The following is a 27495-nucleotide window of genomic DNA, read 5'->3' as shown; positions in this document are numbered from 1 at the left end:
GGGAAGAGGTCCCATCCCCTTAGGAATAGGCAAGTGGTAAAACAGGTTTGTTGATTGGCAATACTTATCTGGAGTCTGTTTTGACCTGTAAGAGGTGGATCCCAGTCAATCTACTGAAACTTATAAGAACCCCCTTTTGTTTTAAGAGCCAAAAGGTTTAGATACGTTAGCATTATCATTGTTTGCAGTCTATACTGAAATTTACATTGTAGAAAAGGCAGTAGACTCATGCCTTTGAGTCAGAGTAAAAGTTTGTGAACCTAAAAATAATTTTAGTTAAAAGCATTGACATTTTTTTCTAGAAGACTGGGTGTATATAGATTAGATAAATGTTTTAGTATAATTAGAAGCATTTTTTCACACTGTATTTAAAAAATAACCAAAGGGAAGTTTAAAATCTTGAGCTTGTGTCTATGATAATAATAGTGTTTACCAGAATTAGATTAATAGATTATCAGAACTTTATTGATTAATGTTAGAACTTGGAACCTTGGACGTTTTAATATAATAATAGCATAGTGAGGAAAAGATATCAGAAACATTTTTATATACCTTAAGCCATCTTTATATACCCTCACAAATTATATCCACATACTTCAAAACATCTTTTCAGGCCCTCATCACTCAAATCTTCATGTCCTTAGACCTCCATTGTAGCATGGATCCTAATCCTAATTCATGCTACATCTGGCATCCAACTTGTGGGACATGAATTCACGAAAAAGTTGCTTGCCTGTGGCTTTCCAGCCACCAGCTCAGGCCAGAGCTATATGCGGCCAGAGTTACTACCCTTATGGCTAGATTTTCCTTTTCTTCACCAAGCCCTCTGAGGGAGTCTGGGATTTTTTTTCTGTTATAGCAGCAGACTCCACAGGCTTTTGGGCTCCAAAAGCTACAGGAGTGAGCTGCTTTCATACTGTGCAGACAGCTGGCTCTTTGGCTTCTTCTCTCTCCCAGTGGGTTGTAGCTTTTCCTGGACCCCTCCTCAGGCCACTGCCACACTAGGTAGCTGCCTCACTTCACCATCACCTGAATCATTGTCAGCAAATTTGGTGAGTCAATTGGGATTTCTTAAAGGAGGAGTTAATTTTTTTATAAAAGACAGAAAGAGAGTTTTTCCCACATTAAAAATGGGAAACATTATTACAATGGAGGGAGTTAGGTCTCTGTTTGATAATATGCTAGACAGTTTGAAAATGAAGCAATTAAGTGAGAGGATAATTAATGTAGATGGAATTTATGTAATGTCAATTATAAGTATTATTTGTTTGATCATTTTTGTTTTATCATTAAAAAGTTAGTTAATATGAGTGCCAAGATCAAAGTTTGTTAAAAAAAGAAAAAGAAAAAAAAACTTGTTACAACAGATCATAGAGCTATTCAGACCCAGATAGAGGAATTTAAAGGAGGACCAATTTCAACATTGCATTATAAGGTTACAGAGAAACACCCTAAGGCTTTTAAACAACTAACATTAATTTATCCAGTAACCTTATAGGAATTACCAAATGATATGTATCTCTCAGACTGTGTAAGAGCTGAATGGACTCCTGTACAAATGTTAGATTTGAGGAGATTCAAGGAAGTGATAGTCCCATATGGCATGCATTCACCTTTTGTGAAGCAGATGTTAAACTCATGGTCAACTTGTAATAGAATTATCACACAAGACTGGAGAGATTTGGTTACAACAGTCTTGGAGGCTGGCCCTCAATTACAATGGAGTATCTAGTGAAAAGATGAAGCTAAGACCATTTAACAATGAAGTATGGCTAGAGATATAGAAATCTCCCAAGACCAACTTCTTGGAGAGGGAGATTATGTTAATGTAGAAAGGCAATCTCTGTATGATGACCACACCCTGACTTTATGCCACGCAGCAGCCTTGAATGGTTGGGACAGAATTGAAGAAGTAAGAAAGAAAACTGAGTCATTTACTAGAGTTATACAGGGCCCAAGAGAAACCTTCACTGATTCTTACAAAGATTGACTTCAGCAGTAAATAGAATGATAACGAATTTAGAAGCTAGATATATAATAATTGAATCTCTGGCTTTTGAAAATGCTAATGCACAATGCAAAAGGGTAATTAGGTCATTAAAGGCAAGATCAGCATCCTTGGAGGAATGGATCCAAAATACAATCAATATTGAATCTCATAACCATGATGATACTTAAATAGGAGAGGTGATTTCCAGAGGTTTGAAGAAAAATTGAAATGTCAATTGTTTCAATTGCAATAAACAAGATCACCTAAAAAGGGACTGTAAGCAGGGTGTTCCTACAGACAATATTTTTGCTAAGAATAATCCCAGAAGAATGCCCCTCCCTTCTGGACTATGCAGGAGGTGAGGCAAAGGGAGACATTGGACCAATGAATGTAAATCAACAAGGGACAAACAAGATAACCCTTTGCCATTAGGAAATTCCTTGGGGGACCTCTTGCAGGCCCCCATGTCAAATTCAGTTTAGTCATTTCCTGTCATCATGGAGGAAACTTCTTCTCAGATCAATTAAAGAACCTAAAGTGTATTGTAAGAAACCATACTGCTGTGGATGATAGAACAGCTACAGAAGAGAGAAAAAATTCAAGAGAAGTCATAAAGCAAATATTTTGGCAAACTTCTATAAATAAACAAAGACCAAAACTAAAATTACAAATAAATGACATTGTCATTGAAGGTCTTGTAGACACAGGTGTGGATGTAACAATAATTGCACCAGAATCTTGGCACCAAATTGGCCTCTCCAGGAGGAAAATGTTCAGCTTTCAGGGATTGGAATGTTATCTCAGGGTAAAACAAAGCATTTGATAGGTCAAATGTATAGAGCCAGAAGGACAGAGAGAAAAATTAAAGCCATATGTGACTAAAATTGCAATGAATTTATGGAGACATGATTTGTTGCAGCAATGGAATACCCAGATTAACATTCCTCTGATCTCAGAAACAAACTATAAACTAACATATGTTTCTGGGAAAAATATTAAATGGTATTATAAAGAACAGTCACCAACCATTCAGGTTGTATAAGAACAAGGCACAACAGCTGCTGATCTTTCAAAGGCACCAACAGCCCTACCTCTAAAATGGTTAACAGGCAAATGTGTATGGGTTCAGCAATGGCCTTTGACATCAGAGCAATGGCAGGCTTTGGAACAGCTGGTACAGGAGTACTTAAATGCTCAGCATATTGAAGAATCAACCAGCCCTTGTAATTCTCCTGTATTTGTTATTAAAAAGAAATCTGGAAAATGGAAAATGATAACAGACCTAAGAGCTGTTAATAAGGTGATTTAGCCAATGGGCTCTCTACAATCTGGAATTTCTTTCCCTTCTCTGTTACCTAAAGGATGACCACTTATAGTTATCAATTTAAAAAGCTGTTTCTTCACTATACCTTTACAAAAAAAAAGACAGAGAAAAAATTGCCTTCATGGTGCCTACTTATAATAATTCTCAGCCTGTTAAGAGATATCAGTGGAAGGGATAACATTCCCACAGGGAATGTTAAATAGCCTCACCTTGTGCCAATATTTTGTATGACAGACATTAGAAATGATCCATAAGTAATTTCCTCAACCTATAATTTACTATTACATGGAAGACATCTTACTGGCCAATTCAAATGTAGATACTTTAGAAAGAATATTGGAATAAGTAAAGAAAAATTTGCCTCATTGGGGATTGCAAATTGCTCCTATAAAAATACAAAGAGGAGATTCTATTAGTTATTTAGGATATAAAATAGTTCCACAAAAAATTAGACCCCAAAAGGTGCAAATTAGGTGAGAATGATTGCAGATTCTTAATGACTTTCAACGATTGCTAGGAGATATTTCCTATCTATGGCCCACTATTGGAGTAGAAAATCAAGAACTGATTATTTTGTTCAAAACCTTAGATGGTTACAAGGACATAAATAGTCCAAAAGATTTATCAGCTGAATCTGTGAGAGAACTGGCTTTGGTGGAAAAGAAATTACAGGATGCACATGTGAATCATTTGGATCCAGAGCTTGATTGTATTCTGATTATTTTACCCTCTACACATTCTCCTATAGGAATATTTATGCAGAAAGATGTTATCTTAGAATGGATTTTTAATACATTAATACATTTAATACATTAAAACAGAGTAAAAAATTAAAAACTTATGTGGAAAAGGTCTCTGAGTTGATTCTAAAAGGAAAATTGAGACTTGATCAACTAGCAGGAAAAGACCCAGCACAAATTGTAATACCTTTTACTGATGATGAAATTGACAAATTATGGGAAGAAAGTGAACCTTGGCAAAGAGCTTGCAGTAATTTTTTGGGAAAGGTTAACAACAAATATCCCCAAAGCAAGAGAATTCAATTTATAAAGAGAACTAACTGGATCCTTCCTTGCATTGTATGGGAAACATCAATATTTGGAGCCCCTACATTTTATACTGATGCAAACAAATCAGGAAAGCAGGTTACAAATCAGAAAATTTAATTAAAGTGATACAAAGCCCTTATGATTATGTCCTAAAGTCAGAATTATATGCTATTCTGATGGTATTAATGGATTTTTTTGGAACCTCTTAACATAGTTACTGACTCTCAGTATGCAGAAAAAAATATTTTACACATTGAAACTGCTCAATTTATTCCTGGTGAGTCAGAATTAAATTTGTTACTTATTTAGTTACAAGAAATAATCAGGAATAGGAATCATCCCTTATACATAACACACATCTAATCCCATATGGGTCTGCCAGGCCCTCTAGCACAATGTAATTATGAAATTAATCAACTATTGATAGGAAATGTGCTGCATGCCTCAGAATTTCATAAAAAGCATCATGCCAATTGTAAGGGTTTGGAAAAGGATTTTTCTATTACTTGGCAATAAGCCAAGGAAATTATAAGGAAATGTCCTACTTGTTCTTTATACAACCAAATTCCACTACCTGCAGGAAGTAGGCCAAAGGGTACTCAAAGGAATGAAATCTGGCAGATGGATGTGTTTCATTTTGTAGAATTTGGAAAATTAAAATATGTACACTACACCATTGATACCCATTCAGGATTTCAATGGGGAACTGCTGAGTTCTGAAAAGGTTGATTCTGTAATCACACATTTGCTAGAAGTTATGGCTATCATAGGTATACCTGTACAAATTAAGGCTGACAATGCTCCAGCATATGTCTCTAGTAAAATGAAACAGTTTTTTGCTTATTACAATATAAAGCATATTACAGGTATATCACACAATCCTACAGGGCAAGCAGTCATAAAAAGATCAAATCAAACTTTAAAGGATGTGCTAAATAAACAGGAAGGGGTAATGAAGACCCCTGAGAAATAGATTTCATAATGCTCTATTAACTTTGAATTTTCTCAATGCTAATGAGAAAGGAACAACAGCTGCAGAGAGACATTGGATAATAGAAAAGAACTACAGAATTAAATCAACCTATATACTTTAAGGATGTGCTGACCTCAGGAAACCAGGATATGTGTTACGTTGGGCAAGAGGTTTTGCTTTTGTTTCCTCAGGAGAAGAAAAGCTATGGATACCATCAAAATTGATAAAGGTTTGATTTGAACAACAGAGACCTCTTGATTTGAAGAGGCTATAGTTCATCAACCAGCATGACCATTCATTTTAAACTATCTTATATGACTAATAAATGCTTTTCATTTGATCAGATATAACTTGCCATAAGGGAACCTTCCCAAAATCAGTGTTGAGAAAAAGAGTAAATTGGCCTACAGAAATATCACATTTTCAACAGGATAAAATTTCATAAATCTTCCTACATGTTTGCTTCTGCTGTCTTCTCTAGACACATAATGCAAATGGTCTTTTTGTAGTCTCAGTTCAATTGAAAATTAAAGCTGGCTTTGGAGTTGTAGTGTGGCTCTCTCCTTCTCTAAACCCAAGCATGCTGTTAAAGTAAAATCCAAAATCTCTGTCTCATGTCAGAAGAGCCACCTGATATGGAACAGAAGAAAAACAAAAAATTAGGAACTATTTTATTGCCGCTAATCTCATAATCCTTTGGTTTTAATCTTAACTCTTCAGTGCTTTTCTTAAAGTATAAATATTATCCCAAAACTTCTAAAATTAATATCTATACATATATTTTAAACTTTTTGTCATGATATTAATGGTCATATAGAGTACTAATTAATTCTAGAAAAGGGCTTCATCTAGCTTCATGTACATGATTTCAGGTTTGAGTCTTTATCTGGTAACTAAGAATTAAGTTTTTGTACTCTGAATGTACATAATAAACATTGATCCTTTAAACTCTTTGAGATCTGCTGCATATGATATTTAAAATGTTTAAGTTCTGCAATGAACCATGACCATGCCTAACAGCAACCTTTGAAGTCTCCAAAAGGATGATGGGGTCCCACAAAGATGATTTCACCTGCACTATGATAATGCCACTAAGCTGACAAACAACACCCAAAGATGGGCTTTGGACTACAAACTGCTCAGGATAATTTCAAGGTGGCTAGCTGAGATGATCCAACCTCACAGACTGCTCTAGCCAGGACTTGAGACAAGCCCTGAACTTTCCTATTACACAGAAACTGGACAACAAATGATACAACTACCTCTCCCAGGACTTGACAATTAACCTGGATTTTTCTTTTCAGGATCCCCTAAAAATGCCATTGCTCCCAGACAGCAGGAAGTAAACTTAAGAACACAATGCCCATATTCCCAAGAGGTGGGTTGGGTGGTTTTTGGTTGTTCAATGGGCTATGGATATTTATCATTTTTTAGGGGTGTTGGTTACAAGTTGGTATTGGTAATGGTCAGGAAAAAAAGCTGAAAATGGAGTTTAGATTCAGGGTCCTTGTTTTGGAAAGAAAAAAGGGGGAATATAGATACGATAGGATAAGGATAAATTATTGAATCTACTTTTAAACCAAAAAAGCAACTAATAGTTTTAAATACTTTACATTGATATGGATCTTTGTATATTGATACAAAATTGAAATTATTTTTATTAGAATATGCTATACATACATTTCTAAGCTTGTTCAAGGTATTGTACCTATAAATCTCACTTAATGTAATGTAAATTGCTAATCCCTGAAAGTTATTCAAACTGTTTAGGATGATAAAGAAATGCAAGTTAGCAGTTAGTCACCTATTACAATTAAACTTGTCATATTAGGTATGTTTTTAAGGTCAAACAGATATATTTTAGGTAGACAGGTGGTCATTAAACACTTCAGAGATCTACAGGATATGGCATTTAAGATGTTTTAATAACATAGGTTCTTTTTTTTTATGACAATGAGACATGTCTGCCCCTGGCAGCACCAATCTACTTCAGAGAAGATGATGGGCATCCACATGAAGTTTACTTTTTTGTGTGGCAACAGTTAGCCACTGGGTAAGAAAGTGCCCTTGCCTTGACTGTTGACAGAATGCTGTCCAAAATGGACAAACAGGACACAAAACAAAGGACTGCTAAACTTTGCCAATATAAGGTAAAATAGTCCTTCAGAAAATCCTGTTTCACAGATAAGTCTGTCATATATGCTAGGCCTGTAGGCCAAAGATGGATGCCCCAATGTTACAGAGGAATCTTGGGTGACTGTCCAGGCAGTAAGCTGTTTCTGTCATTTGTCATATTTTTTGGAGGTTGCTTGCTTGCACTTCCTGCTTACTCAGGTAATATTATTTCCTTCTCAGGTCTCTGATGGAGTTTAATACTTTATAGTTGTAGTTATAGTTTTTCTTACCAGATTCAGAAAAGAAATTCACTAAAGAGGTGTAAAGTACATAAGGTTGAGAGTCATTAAAAGATAATTTTGGTAATGCAAGTTAGAATAGAAAGTGAATTAGATGTAACCTTTTGGACTCCAAGATAGGATAGATATGGAGTGTTTTCTCTGACTTTGTCAAATATTAACAGACTGGACATTGTTAATGTAATTCTTGACTGTGAATATTGTATATAGTTATTGTATTTACTGTATATAGTTTTTCTTATATTATTTATAACCTTCTTTTTTAATTTTAGACAAAAAAGGGGAAATGTGGTGATATTTTGTGTATGATCTAACAAATAAGTTTGCCTGAAGGTCAGAGGGCAAAGCCAGTCACTAGTGAGCCATAGAGGCCAGGCAGTGATGGCACACACCTTTAATCAAAGCACGTGGGATCTCATGCCTTTGCTCCCTGTACTTGGGAGGCACACATGCCTTTAACGCCAGCACTAGGGAGGCTGAGACAGAAAGTGATATGCCTGGGAGGTGGAGAAAAGGAAGATAAGGCAGGAGGAGAAAGGAGCTCAGTCCTTCCAGCTGAGGAGTTGGTGAGGTGAGAGGTGGCTGTGGGCTTCTTTCTTTGTCTCTCTGATCTTTCAGCCTTTACCCCAATATCTGGCTCTGAGTTTTTATTAAGACCAATTGGGATTCATGCTATACTCCATAAGCTATATTTTTTTAACCTTAAGACAATTTTTTTCAGATCCTTATAGCTTGTGTTTATATCTTTGGACCTTGTATAAGATTTTCACCCTTTTTTTAAATCCACTTGTTTACCATGAGACATAGGTGGTTAATTATTAAAGCACTTATTGTAAAGCATATTACTTGAAATAAAAGAATGATAAAAAGTTACTTTGAAACTTTTTTGTTTTATTTATCTCTTTTTGGAATCTGGTAGCAAAGGAAACTGTTTTTAGACCTAGTAGTAGCTTTAGGGAAGTGAGGCCTGTGGCCTGATTTTTAAATAAGAACAGAATTGAGAAGGCAGCTAAAGTCTTTCAAAAGGAACTGGGTGCTTGTTGCTCTTAAAGCTACAGTCAGTGAATATCCTCAGAGATCTGAAAAGGACAAATTATAACTGGAAATACGATCTAAATGGTCTGTGTATCAATTAAACTGACAGACACCCACGACCTAGACAGGTTACCCCAGGCTCTGGTGACCTCTATGGCTTCATTAGGGGCAGTGGTTGTAGGTTTTTGGCTGTCACGCAAGACAACATTTAATATTTAGTTGTTGTACAGGGCAGCACTGGCCTTCAGTTGTTAGAACCAGGTCTGAGATTTTTTTTTTTTCTGTGGAGGACTGACCTCAACTTAACCAGGTAAAGTATGCTGATTGATGCAAAAGTGTCCACAGTTTGAGCAAAGCTCTGGCAACAAGTGAGGCCTGGGGCAGTTTTGTCTATTATTGGGAACTTAAACATTTTAAATGTCCTATTTTGTAGATCTCTGGAGCATATATTTTAACAGACTTTGTTTATTTTTAACTACTTGTTTTAGGCTTAACTTTGAAAACTTATATAGAGGGTTAAGTAAGGCTTATTTTTATAATTAATTACATTAGCCTTTACTAAGACTATAAGCATGATTTTGAACATATTAAAGAATTTGATCATTTATTAGGTATTTTAAATCATCCTTAACAACTTACAATAAATTAATAGCTTCTGTAAGACTAAGACTTTATGTTCCATCTCTGTTAGGGTTAGTCTTTAAAAATAATTATTTTGAATTGAAGCTCTTTTGTATCAGAATAAAACTTTTAATCATAGAGATAGTCCATAGAGAGACTGGCAACTTTACTGATCCTTTATAGTGCACCATGAAGGAAAATGGGCTCAGCAAAGACATCAAAGTAGCCACCCCGTGGGTGGAAAGGGGAAAACTCATTCCAAACTTACCAAGGCTGTCTCTCCAGAAAGCAAGAAGAAATGACAAAGGAAAGGTTTTTTAGGGTTATATGAGAATTGGAGAAGGCAGACAGCTCTTCGGGGGAAGTGAAGGAGTTCCGGGAAAGAGCTGGGAATAGTTACGAAGAAGCAGAGGATGCAAGTGTCCTCCTAACAAGAATGTCAATCTCAGATGTCTCCAAAGGAACCGAGAGCCCAGTCAGAGAGAAATGTCCCAAATCACAGAGGAAAGGCATTTCTTTCCACATGACGGAAGCCCAGTAGGTTGAGAGAAAGCTTCCTGGCATACCAGTATGACTTTCATAGTGTAAGTAAATAAAGCAAGGAGCTCCCTAGTGACACCCATCCAGTAGGAGGGACAGACAAGCGCTCAGAGCAGGAAGGGGAGGAGACCGCGGAGAGATGAAGTAAAACTGTCCCAAGTGCTGGAATTAGAGCAGGGTGGGGATCGCCTTTCGGGATTTCCAGTTTTGTGTCAGGGGCCTGGCATTGCACCGTAGACTCTGTCAGCGAGGCTTCCTTTGTTAATTTCAGCCAAGGGGCCATCCCAAGCCATTTTCCCACACCCATAAGCATTTCATAAGTTAACTCTTTCTTTTCTTTCCCCAGTGAATCACCCTGCTAGTGGGCCTGATGCACAGCACAGCGGCAGCCAATCCCAGTCCCCCTTTTTATGTTTTTCAGGGGCTCGTGTGGGGTGACTTATAGTCAGGTTCTACAGGGCGTGCCAGTCAGGGTTATGATACTTCGCTGCCTCTTTTTTAGATACTAAATAAGATAACAACAAGAGTGTCCCCTCCATAGGAAACCAAGGACAAACTTTCTGAATATACTGTAAAAACTCTGACTTGACTAGTAGAAACTTTTAAACCTTTCGCTTTAACCATACGCTTAATAATATATGTATAAAGAGCAGGTTCCTTTGAACCACACTGCCCCATTTCTGTTGAAATAGGGCACTCACTTCTTTGACTACCTGTCCCTCCCTAAACCAAGGGCTCTCCTGGACAGTCTGCAGCACCCTTAGACAGGATCCTATCTACCCTTCAGTCCCGATACATACCGACTTGAGGTTCCTGTTCGTGGCACCGCTCTGCCAGGGTCCAGCCCCGGCTTGGTTTCAGATCCTGAGATGGGGAAGGGGCATCAGCCTCAAGGAAAACTGACCACCAAGTGGGTTGCACTCCAGTGTCTCCGAATAGCTCAGGCTGTCTTTATTTATACCTAAACAGAGTTTTTCCTACCAGGGTTACATGAACAGCTTTATTATTAGCTTCTGGTTTTGACTTTAAGAAATGCATTACAATTTAAGGGATACATTGTCATCATTATGAAAGTCCCCATTGTTCCCCTTTATGCTTCCTCAAATACACTTTCCCACCCCCTGCATAACCTAGACATAGAGTTATTCTAGACATAGAGTTCAGCATTTTTGCAGGTTTAACTAAATATCCAGCCAGACACATCCTGCTCTCACAGAACTTATGTCAGCTGGCAGCTACTCATGGTTACCAAGTTAAAGAGTAATAGGCACAGGTGAAATGCTTTAAGGACAACAATATTCAAACCCAGACAATTCTTTCATGTCTGCAAGATATATTTTTATACAGTTCCCTTTTCTACAGGAGGGTCCCATGTCTCAATCTCTCTGTAAAAGGCAGACCTTGATAAAGCACTCTTTTCCCATCTCACTACACCATACTTCTTCTACCAATATTCCTATGTATGGTACAGATGGATCTATCCATCCCACATTTTGCATTGTATTTTTTTCTCTTGGAGCATACCAGATCCTACAAATGATTCTATGCTTGGTGTCCAGGGAACTTACTCGCAACAGTTGGCACCATGTGTATTCCTGAGGCTTTCTTCCTTCTGTGAATGCATGCCCTGCTCTCCTGTCCTGAACTGTGAAACACGGTTAATGTTCCCAGTGTTGTTTTCTCATATGTATCTAACTATCTCCATTGAGTCAGAACAGTTCCTGGGGTTGGGAGTTGTGGTTAGTAATTCAGGATAAGAGATTTAAGAAGCATTAACCCCTGCTGATGCTTAGGGAAAATATTTGAAAAGGAACAGAATTTCCAGACAAAATTACAGCTGTTGCATGTGTGACTGACAAAGTATAATGAGAGAGAAAAGAGCCTGCAAGCTGCAGGAATTCTGGAAATTCCTTCACTGTCCCATGGACTACCGGCCCTTGCCGAGTGAGAGTCATTTCTATGGGTGCCTGAGTAAACCCGTTGGACCGGTAGTCATATACTGATCTGAGACTAGGCTGTACAGCTGCTGACAGCCGCTCTCCTGGTTTTCTCCCTCCCAATAAATCTCTTGTGTGAGGTTTGTTGTGCAGTGTGACTTCGTGGTATTCCTTGGCTCCCAGCTGCCAGGATACCTTTCCATCTGAGCTGTAATGATTACTTACACCTCCTATAATACAAATGGCAAATGGGTTAAGAAAGAAATCAGGGAAACAACACCCTTCACAATAGCCATAAATAATATAAAATATCTTGGGGTGACTCTAACCAAGCAAGTGAAAGACCTGTAAGATAAAAAATTTTTCTTTGAAGAAAGAAATCAGGGAAGATATCAGAAGGTGTAATGACCTCCTATGCTCATCGCCTGGTAGGATTGACATATTAAAAATGGCCGTCCTACCAAAGGAAATGTACAGAGTCAATGCAATCCCTATCAAAATTCTAGCCCAATTCTTTACAGACCTGGAAAGAGCAATACTCAACTTCATAGGGAAAAACAACAAACCCAGGATAGGTAAAACAATCCTAAGCAAGAAAAGAACTTTTGGGGGTATAACCATACCTGATTTTAAGCTGGACTACAGAGGAATAATAATAAAAATATGGATGATATTGGCATAAAAATAGACATATTGATCAATGTAACTGAATCAAAGACTTAGAGGTTAATCTACACACCTATGGACATCTGATTTTTGATAAAGAAGTCAGAAATATACAATGTAAAAAAGCATCTTCAACAAATGGTGCTGGTCTAACCAGATGTCTGTATGTAGGAGAATGCAAATAGATCCATATCTATCACCCTGAGCAAAACTCAAGTCCATGTGGATAAAAGACCTCAACATAAAACCAGATACACTAAACTTGATAGAAGAGAAAGTCAGGGATAGCCTTGAATGCATTGGCACAGGAGACAACTTCCTGAATAGAACATCAATAACACAGGGACCTCATGAAACTGAAAAGCTTCTGTATGGCAAAGGACACAGTCAATAAAACAAAAATGCCAGCTTACAGAATGGGAAAAGATTTTCACCAACTTCAAATCTGACAGAGGTCTAATATCCAAAATATATAAAGAACTCAAGAAACTAGACATCAACAAACTAAATAATTAAAAATGGGCTACAGATCTGAACAGAGATTCTCAACAGAGGAAATCAATATGGCTGAGAAATACTTAAAGAAATGTTTAACATCCTTGGCCCATCAGGGAAATGCTAATTAAAATGATTTTGAGATTCCATCTTACATCTGTCAGAATGGCTAAGGTCAAAAACACAAGTGACAGTTCATGCAGGAGAGGATGTGGAGCAAGGAGAACACTCTTTCATTGCTGGTGGAATGCAAACTTGTCCAGCCACTTTGGAAATCAATATGGGTTTTCTCAGAAAATTGGAAATCAATCTAACTCAAGACCTAGCTATACCACTCCAGGGCATATACCCAAAGGATGTTTCATTCTCTCAGAAGGACATTTGCTCAACTATGTTCATAGCAGCTTTACACATAATAGCCAGAAACTAGAAACAACCTAGATGCCCCTCAACCAAAGAACAGATAAAGAAAATGTGGAGCATTTAACAATGGAGTCTTACTCAGCTGTAAAAAATGAGAAGAATGAGATCATGAAATTTGCAGGCAAATGGATGGAACTTGAAAAACATCATCCTGAATGAGGTAACCAAAACCTATAAAGACAAATGTGATATGTACCCACTTATGAGTGGATATTAGCTGTAAAGTAAAAGATAATCATGCTGCAGTCCATAGACCCAGAGAGGCAAAGTAACAAGGAGAGCTTAAGAGCAGATGCAAGGATCTCCCTGGGAAGGGAAATAGAATAGATTTTTGTGGGTGGACTCGAGGTGGGTATGAATGGGAAAAGAAGGGGTCAAGTAGGCAGGGAGGGAGGGAGAAAATACTGAGAGAAATGACTGGAATTGGGGGCATTTCAGGGCTGAGGTGGAAACCTAGTACAATGGAATCTATGAGATTAACCCTAACACAGATTCCTAGTGGGGGACATGGAGACTGAACATCTTCTATAACCAGGTGGCCCCAGGTGGAGGGATTGGGACACCAACCCAGGAACAAAACCTTTGACCTACAGTTTGTCCTGCCTGCAGAATGTTCTGGGACCAGAGCCTAGCAGAATCTTCATCAAAGAGACCAGAAAGACTTCCTTCAGCAATTGATGGGAGCAGATGCAAGAGTCCCGCAGCCAAATATTAGGCAGAGCTCGAGGAGTCCTGAGGAGGAGGTGGGGGGAAGGATCCAAGGAACCAGAGGCATTGGGGACACCATGAGAACATGGCCCGCAGATTCAACTGATCTCATGGGGTTCGCAGAGATCAGGGAGCCTATAGGGGTCTGATCTAGGTCCTCTGCATATGTGTTATGGCTGAGTAGCTTGGTGTTCCTGTGGGTAACAGTGGGAGCAGGGACAGTCTCTGACTCTTTTATCTGCTTATGGGACCCTTTTCCTCCTACTGGGTTTCCTCATGCAGTCTTGATACGATGGTCTTATTGTAGCATGCAATGCCATGTTTGGTTGAAAAGAGGCCTGCTCTTTTCTAAGAGGAGATGGAGGGGGTATGGATATGGAGGAAAGAGGAGGTGAGGTGGGGAGAGACTGGACGAGAGGAAGGATGGGAAATTGTGGTTGAGAATAATAAATAAGTAAACAAACAAATAAATAAAATATTTTATCTTATGTGGTCGGTCAAAACAAATCCTAGTGTTTGGAAAGGGAAGTGAACAGGAAGTCCCAGCCATTCCCAATGAGCTATTTGCAATTGATAGTTACTGGAAGGAGGTAAGTCAGTTTTCTTTAAGAATGTTGCCACTAGTAAGTAGGTCAACCATGCTCCAGTGAAAGGCCACACACCAAGAATATATGGATAGGGAATCTGTATTCTTTTTACTTTTGTTTTTAAGAGGACACAAAGTTGAGTAGGTAGGAAAGAGGGGTTGGATCTGGGAGAAGTTGGGTAGGGGTTGTTATGGTCAAAATTAATTGTACAAAAATTTCAAAGATCTAATAAAAGAAAAAAAAAGAATTTTCAGTCCACACCTGGGTGGTGGTGGTGAATCAAACAAAATCAAAGAGGTGAAAAACTTCTAGATTCAGTGGGACTGAAGTACATCTGAACTCACAGACTATGGCATGCATAAGACCTTCATAGGTTGAAGTCAGAGGGGTCCCAGCACTGAGAGGAGAAGGGGACATGGGGTCCCACCCATAACCAAGAGGATAATTTATACCCACTGGCAAAGGGAAATCAGCTTTCTCCACTGGAGTCTAACTGCTCATATCAAACACACACCAAGGAAGACCTCATGTCCAGGAGTAGTTGGCCAACACAAAATGAACTACGTGTGTGTGTGTTTCTATGGTTGAGTATGTGTATGAGTGTGTATGTGTGTGTCTGTGTGTGTGTGTGTGTGAGAGAGAGAGACAGAATTGTTTGGAAAGGAGACTTGAGGATATGGCCTTGAAACTGGACTTGAGACTCAGGAGAACTCAGGCCTCTTCCTTCTAATTTCAACTAATCTTCACCTTCTCACAGTCCTAAACACTGACTTCCAGATTGAAATTTTACATTCCCTCTTTGATTCTTGGGAATCTGGATTCTATACCAGGGGGCCTTCTATAACCCTGTACTCTAATGGAATCCTCAGTGAGGACAGGTGAACTGAGACACCCTCTGGAATGATTCCTTACCATGACTCCTGATGTGCTCCATGCCTCCTGTACTTAAAAGAACAGTCAGCTCCTAGGAATAGGACTACGTAAGTATTTTGCAGGATCTGTATAAATACAAAAGGAGCTGAGATCTGAGAGGGCTCAGGGGGTAAATCACTTGCTGCACAATGTAGGTACCTGAGTTATGATCCTTAGCACTCACATAAAATCTAGGCATAGAGGTGCATCTCTGTAACCCCAATGCTGAGAGGGCAGTAGATACAGGAGGGTCCCCAGATTTTCTGGCCTGCCAGTCACTGATGGATGAGCTTCAGGTTCAGTTAGAAATCCTGTTCCCCAAAATGTGGTGAAGAACAATAGAAAAAGATATCCAATGAGAACTTCTGGTCTCCATACACACCCGAACACACACATGTACAAGTACTACCATACATGAACATGTTCATACATAAATATGTACACACACACACAAAATAAAAACAAAAGGAAGGAAGAAAAAGAAAATACAAGGGCTCCTTGATATTGAGAATCTTAAGACAGTAACATCAAGACATTGAAACAAACATAAGGCCTTTCTAAGTCAAAATGGGTTGTGAGCCCATGAAGGCAGCCATATTTAACAATGTAGGTGATATTTCTCTCTCCCACTCCATGTTCTCTAACATCCTAACACTCTCGCAGGGTGGTGGTGGCACACGCCTTTAATCCCAGCACTCGGGAGGCAGAGCCAGGCAGATCTCTCTGAGTTCGAGGCCAGCCTGGTCTACAGAACAAGATCCAGGACAGGCACCAAAACTACACGGAGAAACCCTGTCTCGAAAAACAAAACAAAACAACAACAACAAAAAAAACCCACCCCAACACTCTCTCCCCCTTGGCATATTCTCAAATGGTTGTTTAAGAAAGGGAGAGTTACTGACTGTTGTTTGAATGCTATTATATATATACATATAATATATATTATATATTATTATTATTATTATTATTATTATTGTGAAAGGAGTTTAGAAATCCAGTCTAATCATTTTAAAGATACCTGAAGTACATTCCAAAGAGATGAGTTGGCTTTCTCAAGTTTGCTCTAGTAAACCTAAGACTGGGCTGGAACTAAGAGATCTTATCAGCCAGAGCAAGGCTCACTCACACACAGGCTCAAGGACAGAGAACATAAGAGATTTTTCATCCACTCAGAGGAAAGTTTCAATCTACATTTTGGTCCATTTTCTGTAGAAAAAAAGGATACACTAGTCTATTATATACATTTTTTAATTTTTTTATTTATTTTACATACCAACCACAGTTTCCCCTCCCTCCTCTCCTCCTGTATTCTCCCCCCACCTCCTTCCTATCTCCTCCCCCCATCCATTCCTCAGAAAGGGTAAGGCCTCCCATGTGAGTCAACAAAGCATGGCATATCAAGTTGAGGCAGGACCCAAGCTCCCCTCAACCCATCAAGGCTGAGCAAGGCATCCCGCAATAGGGAATAGGTTCCAAAAAGCAAGCTCATGTGCCAGGGACAGATCTTGGTCCCACTTCTAGGGGCCCCACAACAGACCAAACTATACAACTGCTACCCACATGCTGAAGTACCTAGGTCTGTCCCACGCAGGCTTCCTAATCTAGAGTCTGTGAGCTCCCATGAGTTCCGGTCAGCTGTCCCTGTGGGTTTCCCTTTAAGGACCAGCTATATAGAGGGACCACTCAAGATGTTTTATGTGTGATGCATCAATTCAAATATGCTCAGAAAAATCATAACTCAGTATACACACAAATATAATATTGAATAAACAGTCATCAATGCTATGCCAACAGCTTTTTTGTTTTGTTTTGTTTTTTAAGGAAACACTACTTACAAAGCAATGTGAGAACAATATTTATTTTCTTGAAAACTCCAGTTAATGTATATCTTAAGAAACATAAAACAAATGAAGTCCTAATTAGCTTCTCTGGCCTTTAGAAGACTGGAAATCTATCAGTGCTCATGAAAGGATGAATCTTCCTGGCGTTGACATAATGGAGAGAGAAGTCTAACAACAGTGTAGCTCTTCAGTGTTGCTCTAGGCTCCAAGAAGCTTTCCTATTCCTTCTTAAAGATCCGCTTGGCTTCGACTCCTTCATATGTGTAGGTCTGAAAGATGTTTACAAACATAAAAGAACGTGTCAATTAAGTTAATATCCCAAATTAAGAAAAATAATAATGTTAGAGCCTGTCCTAGCATTTTCTTATATTTGATAGAAGCATTTTAGGAAGATATAGGATAGAATCATTAAAAGGCATTTATGTTTTTTGTTATAAAATAAGAATTGATGTATATATATATGCAAACTCTCCTCAATAAATAGATGTCTCATATATATGTGTGCTGTATATATATATATAAATAAATATTTACAAGAGAGAAGTAACATTTTATTTACTAAAGGTGTAACTCAGAAGTGACAAAATTCTTGTTCATAATCATTTTTGTCTTTGGAATGTAGTTAGAAATCTTTCTTACAACTTACCTGAATTAGTTCATTACCAGAAATTTCTCGGACAGCAATCAGCTCCTTTCCATTATCTACGCGTTTGAATTTTCCAATGAGTTTATCTCCCTCAAGGCTCCAGGTCCCCTGCATCACAATAATAAGGCAGCATTTTTATGGTCTTGCATGTCTCTAACACCATTTCCAGTTTTACAGACCCACATCTTCACTCAGTGACACTATGCACTCTATGAAGTAATACATTTCCTCCATTTTACATCTACAGAGACTGTGAAATGACAGAGCAATTCCTCAAAAGTCAGAAAGAGGATTGGACATGAGCTGTGGGAGTCAAGGCTGTCCTGGGAACTACTAGGCACCACTCCACTGACAATTGCTATAGGCTGAATTCTACTGCAGAGGAGTAGTGATAACATTAGTGAGAAAATACTCAGCAGTTAAACTGTCATTGCAGGGCTGCTGAGAGAACTTACAACACAAGTCTGAGGACCTGAATTCAAGTCCCCAGAATCCATGTGAAAAGCCAGGTGTGCTCACATATGCCCGTGACACTGATGCTGTAGAGACCAGAGGCTCATGGGGGCTTTGTGGCCACCAGCCTACCTCCAGGTTCAGTGAGATACCCTGTTTCAAGGGAGTAAGATGTACAGCAGTGGAGCAGGGCACTTGATGCCCTCCTCTGACCTCTCCATGTGCATGTGGGCATGGGCACACACACACACACACACACACACACACACACACACACACACACACACACACTTCACTACAAATATACTCTGAGGCTAAAAACACTTTTGAAAAATTAATTGGATAGAGTGAGTCCCTAAAATTTTTTTTATCTTGTCCATTGAAAAGGACATTCTTAATTTACCTATAATGCATTAAACTTTCACATTTGGCTACTCACCCAATCATTAATTTTTTAATCAATGTTTATTTGAGATGAGATCTCATGTAGCCCACACCGGCCTCAAACTTACTCTGTGTGTGAGGAAAAGCTTGACTTTATGATCCTCCTGACTCCAGTTCCCAAGTCCTGAGATTACAGGAAGGTGTGACCATGTCCAGTTTTTATGCAGCATTGGAAACACAACCCAGGGTTTTATGCCTGCCACAGTATCCTGATTCAACTACATTTCCAGCTTTTCAGTTTATTGTTCAAGTATATTTATAAACAGTTACTGTGTTTGAATATCTTAAAAACTATAACTTGTGTTCTCCCAGCAGGAAGAGTTGAAAATGCAGAACTTTACATTTCCTTGTGTGGTGGTTTGAAAGAAAGTGGCCCCCATAGGGAGTGGCACCATTAGGAGGTATGACTTTGTTGTAGTAGGTGTGGCTTTGTTGGAGGAAGTATTTCACTGTTGGAGTGGGCTTTGAGGTTTCCTATGCTCAAGCTATGCCCAGTGACACAGTTCGTGTCCTGTTGCCTATAGATCAAGGTGTATTAACTCCCAGCTCCTTCTCCAGCATCCACATTTGCCTGCATGCCACTATGTCTCACCATGATGATAATGGGCTAAACCTCTGAAACTGTAAGCCACCCACTTAAATATTTTACATTATAAAAATTGCTGTGGTCATGGTGTCTGTTCAGAGCAATTGAAACCCTAAGTAAGACATCTTGTGACTATCCCTATACTCAGTCCATCTAAGAGGATTATTCTAAACCTTATTTCTCAGTATAGCTTTTTTCACAGATGTATATCAAAATAAAATATTATACTTAAACATTTATCAATATGTGCGATATAAAATATGAACAGATTTTGTTGGCCGCTTCAATAAATGAATGAATTTGCATTAGCTGAACCATTACATGAGATAGAGTACTTTATATTGGTGAAAAAAAAATGAAGAATGCATTGTTTATAAAAATGTCTTACATTGAGTTCCGTTCCATCTGCTAGACTATAGGTAAAGTTGACACCAAGTTCAAACACAATGTCAATGCTGCGAAAGGTGCTTGATTCTTTGACTGTGAATTTATTTCCTTCTTGTGTGATGGTCAATTTCAAATTGTCATGAGCTGCAAGCTTCCTTTTCACCACATTAACGCCTGCAAGAGGAGAGATTGGGAGGAACATGAAATGAAAATGCCACAGAAAGTGTTTCCCTTTCCTAGCTCTGCTTTGGTTTGCTCGTCTTTATTTTGTGGGTGGAGAAGAAAGAGCAAATAGTGTCGTGTGTGCACAGCAACACTGAGATGCCTTTAGAAAAAGGGGAAGCTCTGGCAGATGCAGAGAAATGGTTCAAGCAGCTTTTCTACACTAAAAAAAATGTAAATGAAGCAACAAACTGTAGCACCTCAGTCCTGGGTCATTTTAACAAACTTTTGCTTCAGTCAAATTGCAGCAATGTCAAATGAAGCATTAAGAGGTGTATTCATTTATTAAAGGAACACAAGTTCAGTTCGGGATATTTATTAATTTTCAACACTACTTTGCTTTCCAAGTGAATTTATTTATTTTGTTGTTGTCATTTGAAGCTGGTTCTTGGCATAAAACCCAGGCAGGCTCCAAACCTGCTGCATAGCTCACGTTAGCCATTTCCCTCTCAAAGTGTTAAGATCACAGGCATATAGCATCATGCTTTGCTTGCTTTATAGTTGTATTCATTTTTGTGGCATTTCTGATTGGTCCCAAGCCAGAAAAATTAGAGGTTTTATGACTAAGTTCATTATAGTATGAATGTACAAATTTCATAAACTTAAATTCAGAACCCCTAAAGTATAAGCTATAATTTATGCAGGTTTTGCTTTGGGAAATGACACATAATTTTTGCCCAATTTTGTAGTGTAGGTTGCCAGAACATTAGTACACATTTATAATATAGTCAAAGTACACCTCCACAAAGGAAACACGGCTTTCTGTAGCTGTTTCTAAAGTTAGGCAAGTCAGAGAAGAGAATTACATAGAATTTATTCAAGCTGGGTTTTGATAAAATTATTTTCTTACTTTGTTACAAGTTCCTTGTTCTTTTACCCCTTATAATCCAGCGTTATTTTAAACTCTGGAAATTATCATAGCTCACTACAATTGTCTTTCTTCTAATGAACACAAACATGTCAGTTTTCAGTTACATAGGTGTAATTAACAGGCAAGGGAAGAAAACACAGGGACTCTAACACTTGCCCTAGGGACAAGATGTCTTCCTAAAGCAGGAAACGTGCATGGACATGGATTTCCAGACTCTGTACAATCACACCTGGAGCCTTGCACATCACCAGTCATTCCCGAACACACAGAGAGAAGAAAGCAAACATGAACCGCCCAGGTAAAATCCAGTCCTTACCCATTTTCTCCATGAACTTATCATAGTTCTCATTCCGGTCTACTTTCCAACTGCCGTCAAATGCCATGATCTCAGCTGTGTGTGCCTCTGGAAAAACAGAGATTCGGCCCTGTCCACAAGAGAGAATTTATTCTACTTCTTATCTTCGAACCAATTCATACTGTGATGTGGAAGTTTAAAGTTCAAGAGATTGCCTGACTACTATACATGCCATGTCCCTTTGGCTTCTCTTTATGTGCTTTCTTTGAATCTACTTCTGTGATTCTTTTTGAAAAGTTGATTGCCCAATTCTCCTTCATAAACTTTATAAATGACATCATGTAGTCTTGTTGCAATGTCAAATTATTGACCTAGGTGCTAAAGGCTACACATCAGCATCTCAGGCAATACACTTACAGAGATCTAGGAATTTAGAAGCCTCTGGATGGTGGTGGCTGTTGAGGGAGGGAGAGTCACTGTCCTTTGGGGACTTGATAGTAGGTTCTCCATGCTCCAATAGGTAGACAACATTCGTGGGGACATGGGCAACAGTTACTATAACAACAGCCAAGGAGGACATGAAGTTTGGAGGGTGATGGGATAGGGGCCATTAAGGGAGTTGGAAGGAGACGATGGTGGAATGTTATGATCAAATTGTATAAAAGTATGAAATTTTCAAAGGATAAATTAAAATGTTTTTAAGAAGCCACAGGTTGGAGATTGCTCAGTGGTTCTAAGCACATGCTGTAAATGGGTGTGATGGCACACCCCTGTAATCTCAACACTCGGGAGGCAGAGACAGATGGATCTCTAAAGTTTGAGGGCAGCCTGATCTACAGTGAGTTCCCGCACTGCGGGGACTGTGTAATGAGACTATGTCCCAAACAAACAAACAATCAACAGCAAAAAAAACAAACAAGTAAAAAAACCACATACTGCTCTGACAGAGGATTCAGTTCGATTCCTAGCACCCATGTAGGCTGACTCTCAACTGCCTGTACCACCAGCTCTGGGGCATCTGATACCCTCCTCTAGATTCTGTGAGCACCTTACTCATGTCTTCTACAGCTCTCTATAGGGGTTGGGTTTGGGTTTTTTTTTTTTTTTTGGTTTGTTTTTAATTTTTGTTTTGTTATTTGTCAGGGCTCTCAATGAACCTGAAGGCTATTGATTAACTATACTGCACAGCCAGCAAGTCCCACGGATTCTCCTGAGCCCCTCTTTTTAGTACTGAGATTACAGGTGCCTGCTGCAGGTCCAGCTCTTTAAGTGCATGCTCAGTGATCAGTGAGCTATGGTTCATTGACAGTTTACCAGTCCTCTCAACTGAGTTTTTAACCTTATTTTTCCTTTTTCTCCTGCTCTACTGGGGACTAACCAAGGACCACTATGTGCTAGACAAGCATTCTACTCCTCATCAAACACTCCTCGCCCTCCAACTGATTTCTCTATTATTTCAATTTTTCATACAGTATATTTTGATGATAGTCCTTCCCATCACAAACCTTCACACAGACACATATATGCACATAATTTTAAAATATGTTTTTAAAAAAATAAATCTGTTTTTAAAGCTTATAGTAATAGATCCAATGTTTATTACAAAAGTAAGGCCAATCTCTGGCCAAGGGAATAGAAATATGGTATATTTAAAAAGAAGCATGTGTTTTAGAAATGAACCAACAAGTTTAGTATTCCATAACACCCACTACCATACATGATCTCAGATTGTTCAACCTACCTGAGCCTCAGTTCCCTCACATATAAAGAAAGACAGCAGTGCCTTATAAGTAGGGCATTTTTTTAAAGCATTGTGTAAAAGCACCAACCTGAACAACTAGTAGACATCAAGTACTTAAACCTTAGTTTCTGTCCTCATTGTCTGAGAAGGGAAGTTTCACACCAATACCATTACAGCAGGAGCACCCCAGGCCTTGATCCACTTTACTATTTTGTGAAGAAAATTCACATTTTTGGTGCTTATTAGAAAGTGATTTTGTTATTTAGTGTCTGTACAGGTCACTCCTTGTGCCAGTGAGCCTTAGATTTGCCAGATAAGGACAATGTGTGGTCTGGCCATGTATATTTCCACTCTGATCTCAAGGCCACTGAAATAGCACATAGCTCAAGAAAGAGGTCTGGAAGGAAGACACTAGAGTGGTTTCTAACCATTGGTCACCTAATAGTGTTTCCACACTAGGACTCCATGCTCTGTCTGGGGCCACTTTCAACTACTAAGAAGGAGCAAATGGCTTGGTTGTAAGAGAATCCTGCTTGTGTTCACACACGCTGCTAACAGATGGCATATGAAACTTGATCTTCCATTTATCAGCTTGGAAAACGCATTTTCTCTGGATTGTAGCATCACTAAATGTTTAATGCCCACTCAATTTTACAACATTATAGTTCCTCTCTAGTTTTCCCTTCATACAACTCTTACCACTTACTAGATTCCATCTAGAAGATGAAAATTATGCAAGACCTGTGGGCAGCACGACCTTTGGCTTACAGACTTTTCCTGTTGGCAATACTGAGTCGACTAACTTAGTATGAACCTAGCCCATTCACTTCCTGTTCTTATGGAACCCTAAGACTTAGCCTCTCAGGGTTTGGGGAAGTGTGGGAATGCGGCTGCTGGTGCTGTGGATACTGTGGAATTCAGCCTCCCTCCCTTGGCTCTGCAGTCCTCATCCCCCTGAGTGAGTGGTCTGGAAGAAGTGGCAACTAGCAAAAGCTCCTGCTGACTCACACCATGTCTCCAAAGGAAAGCAGAAAGCACATTCTTTAGCACAGTTTCCATCAGCTGCTTGTACAGCCGTTCTCCATTCCTCAGTGTGTACTGCAAGGTGTTTCAAAGTGTACTGTGTTCTCCAAGGTCTGACTGCTCTACTGAGCCTGCTCTGAACTGCCAAGGGTGAGTCAGATATCCCTCCTTCATCTGGGAAAAAAGGTCACAGTATAGTCCAAAGGACAAACAGTAGATGCATGATAAGGAGTGAATATTATTATCATGATATTCAGAGATGTCAGCAACAAGGGGAGAGGATGTCGGAGGATCGACCTTCAGAAGCTCACAGAAATCCCCTTTCCGTCATCAAATAATGGGAAAGAACATTTCTAGATTGTTATTTTGTATATATCATAAAGAGAAAAAGAGCATTGTAAAGCATGGTATTTTACTTCAGAATTTATGGATTCTGCTTTTTATCCCAAGTTGTTCAGCTTTTACAAATCAAAGACCAACAAATGTGTGGAAAAGAATTGGATTGACAGAAAAGTTTTAAGATTACTGTGCATCCCTGGCCAAAAAAAAAAAAAAATGAAGAATGGGGAGTTTTCTAAAGTTTGCCAACAAGCTTTACCAAACTGTGTTCATGAACTGTTAAGGCTTGCTTGATTATGCTTCAGAGTTTGAAATGAGTGATTGGCTTTCTTTCAAAGACCATAGGTTTGGCAGCTTGCAGAGGATGCCTAAACATAATTGAAAGTATGTTTTCCTGATTCTTAATAACAAAAGAGTGATTTTGAAGAATTTATCATACTTGTCATTCACAATTTATCAGTCTTTTTTTTCTCTTTTTTCCTCTTTTGTTTTTTCGGAAACAGGGCTTTGCTTCGTAGCACAAATAGGCTTTGGACCTGAATCCTCTTGCCTCCCACTGCCAAGGCATAGAATTCCAGGTATGTCCAACAAGCTAAATGACTATGCCTGAGGAAGTGTGACTCCTCCATGATGCGAGTCTACACACACACACACACACACACACACACACACACACACACACACGAAAACCTCTTGCTTTGTGTCCACTTCAATTTGACTCTAATGTCTTCCAGCCCATCTCAGCATCGCTATCTACCATCTTGTCTCATTTATCTTGGATATATATCGACCAGATAGCAGTACCCAGAGTTATCAGCTATCCACTCCTATCTACTTTTATCTGCCTCCTATTACTGAAAAACCTGGTGTGCCACCATCTCGAGTGACCTCAAGTCCATATGGATAAGCCACAGCTCTCTGGCCTTGTACTTCCTTAACTCCTTGCAGTCACAATCCATCTTTACTTCATTGCTTTACCTACTTAAACCAATGCTATGCTCTGTGACGCGCCATCATTCTGGCATACCTTCCAGAGCACAACACTACGGCCATGGCATTCATTCTCAGTTCCTTTGTTTTTCCCACAGTATCAGCTCTTGGTCTTTCAAGAGAAATTTTGTTTTGTTTTCTATTAAAGGTATTTCCGTTTTCTCTATCAAAAGTAACTATATATATTTTGTCGATCAAAGGTAATCAGTCCAACCAGGACTTATGTTTCCTGAGCCTTCCTCTTTGTTGGTTTTAAATGCGGAGTTTTTACTCTGTGAGGAAAGGTCATGAGGCACCACAAAACCCAGTATCAGAGCTTTATTAGGAGGGGTGGGGAGTGGCAGAAGAGAGTGACCAGGCCCATGAGAGACACACGCAGGGAGTGAGCGAGCGAGTGGGGGAGGAGGAGAGAGCAGAAGAGAAGGGAAGAGTCGTGACCGGAGTTTTAAGGATTTCCCTGCACATGCTCATGTGGGCTTACAGAGTTACGACACGCATGTGCAGATTGCGGGACCACACTGCGCACGGACGACATAAGAACGACATAAGGCCCCTTTCTTGGCTACTGAACTGCACATGTGCGGTCATGCAGCTGAAGGAGCGGCAGAATCCTAACCCCCCTCCCCTCCAACCGAGGCAGCTTGTAAAGTCAAGCTCTCACCAATGGGATGATGGAGTCACCCCCTAGATTAGGGGTAAAAGATGGCGGTCATCTTGGCCCTGTGTGCTTGCTAGCCAGGTTTGGGCTCTGGCACACCCTTTTTACAAATAGAATTGCACTGAGAGCCACTTTTGCATTGTTTAATTTGTTCATGTGTTCCTTCCTGTGACTCAAGATTATTCGTTGTTTTTTAACAGTCTGAAGAGAAAGTCGGTCAGCTGTTGTCCCTCAAGCTGAAGCCCCTGCTTGGTTTAGCTGCCTTCTCTATCCTGATCAGTGTTGCGGTAGCGCCCGCGCTACCACCACCCGTTCACCATGTCTGAACGAGGGGCTGTGGATAAAAAAATAGAGACAAAAGACAGCGGGTCATTCGCCTCAGCAGAATGCCGAATGACGTTTATTGAAGGAGGGAGGAGGCCTTAAATACAGGCCTTACAGCACAATGGAGGAGGGCAGAAGTTCGCTACCCATGGTCTACATTCTTGCATCTAAGCTGTTTACACCAAATGCAGGATACACAAACAACCTCCGGTGAGCGTTGAGGAGGAAGGAAACCGGCAGGGAATCAGCATAGGGAGGACATCTGGTCAAGGTCGGCAAGCAAGGCGGCAGCAACCCAAAATGGGGGGCCAGGGCCCTACAGGTCCCCACCCCCCTTTTTACTAAAAAATGAGCTTCTGACTCAGGTTGCGTGGGACGTTACCACGGGTGGACGGGCGCTACCGCAACAAATGGAGTTCCTACCGAGATCCGAGAAAGAAGGGTCGTCGCTGATGGACACCCGAGTAAGGCTGGCCAGCAATTTAAAGAAAAAATAAAAGGTAAGGGTGAATTGAATTGAGGCGGGTGCAGCTAGCTCATAGTCAGTTAATTGGACTGCTGAAGCAGGAGGGCACTGAAGTTAAGAGATCAGTATCCTCTTGCCAATAACAACAAAACAAAACCAAAACTCCCCCATGCATTTTTGTGATGATGGGGTACTATTGCACATTCATATTTCCTAGTCCCACCCTCGTCATCCGTCTGCTTCACAAGACTTCTGTGTGGTTTCCTGCATTTGTAACAGGGTTTGCACCTTTAATCATTGTATAGCCTTTTACTCTTGTCCTCAGCAGATGGCTGGCAGGAAGAATCAACCCTCTTGCAGTTCTCCCCTAACTTGATGCCTTTTCCGTTTTAAAACTACTTGTTATTTCTTTTTTAATTCTTCCACCCATTTGTGTGTTCAAAACTGTGTCCATTTCCACTCAGAGGAGAGACTGCCAGTGTTTGATGATCCAATGTGTTGTGTCATCATGAACTACGTACTGCTGTCTTCTATA

The 27495-nt window shown here is 39.5% G+C and overlaps 2 protein-coding genes across 2 annotated transcripts in view; both read right to left on the bottom strand.

The window, feature by feature from the left end:
• Positions 1 to 10931, bottom strand: part of LOC128106534 (fatty acid-binding protein, intestinal-like) — a 41206-nt gene extending 30275 nt beyond the window's left edge. Inside the window, exon 1 of the mRNA XM_052732092.1 lies at positions 10747 to 10931. The gene's annotated coding sequence lies outside the window, so the exon portion shown is untranslated. The remainder of the gene's footprint in view (positions 1 to 10746) is intronic.
• A 6802-nt stretch (positions 10932 to 17733) lies between these two features.
• LOC128106477 (fatty acid-binding protein, intestinal) lies at positions 17734 to 21598 on the bottom strand. Its single transcript, XM_052731987.1, has 4 exons — positions 21441 to 21598; positions 20033 to 20205; positions 18162 to 18269; positions 17734 to 17784 (listed from the first exon to the last, which is right to left on the bottom strand). Exons 1-4 carry the CDS (start codon positions 21505 to 21507, stop codon positions 17734 to 17736), a joined length of 399 nt encoding a protein of 132 aa, XP_052587947.1. The 5' UTR covers positions 21508 to 21598.
• Between the last annotated feature and the right edge of the window lie 5897 nt (positions 21599 to 27495).

The sequence above is a fragment of the Peromyscus californicus genome, unplaced genomic scaffold (genome assembly GCF_007827085.1).
Source record: "Peromyscus californicus insignis strain IS unplaced genomic scaffold, ASM782708v3 Scaffold_9__1_contigs__length_137607984, whole genome shotgun sequence".
Taxonomy (NCBI): Eukaryota; Metazoa; Chordata; class Mammalia; order Rodentia; family Cricetidae; genus Peromyscus; species Peromyscus californicus.
Note: the sequence above shows the minus strand (reverse complement) of the source record. Positions and strands in the feature narration are given on the sequence as shown.

Excerpts from the sequence above, each read along its gene's own strand:
- LOC128106477 (XM_052731987.1), bottom strand. The coding sequence starts at position 21,507 with ATGGCATTTGACGGCAGTTGGAAAGTAGACCGGAATGAGAACTATGAT. Across the intron at positions 18,270-20,032 it reads CAGATGGAACGGAACTCAAT|GGGACCTGGAGCCTTGAGGG; the intron begins GTAAGACATTTT and ends ATTGTGATGCAG. Across the intron at positions 17,785-18,161 it reads CTGGTAATGAACTAATTCAG|ACCTACACATATGAAGGAGT; the intron begins GTAAGTTGTAAG and ends AACATCTTTCAG.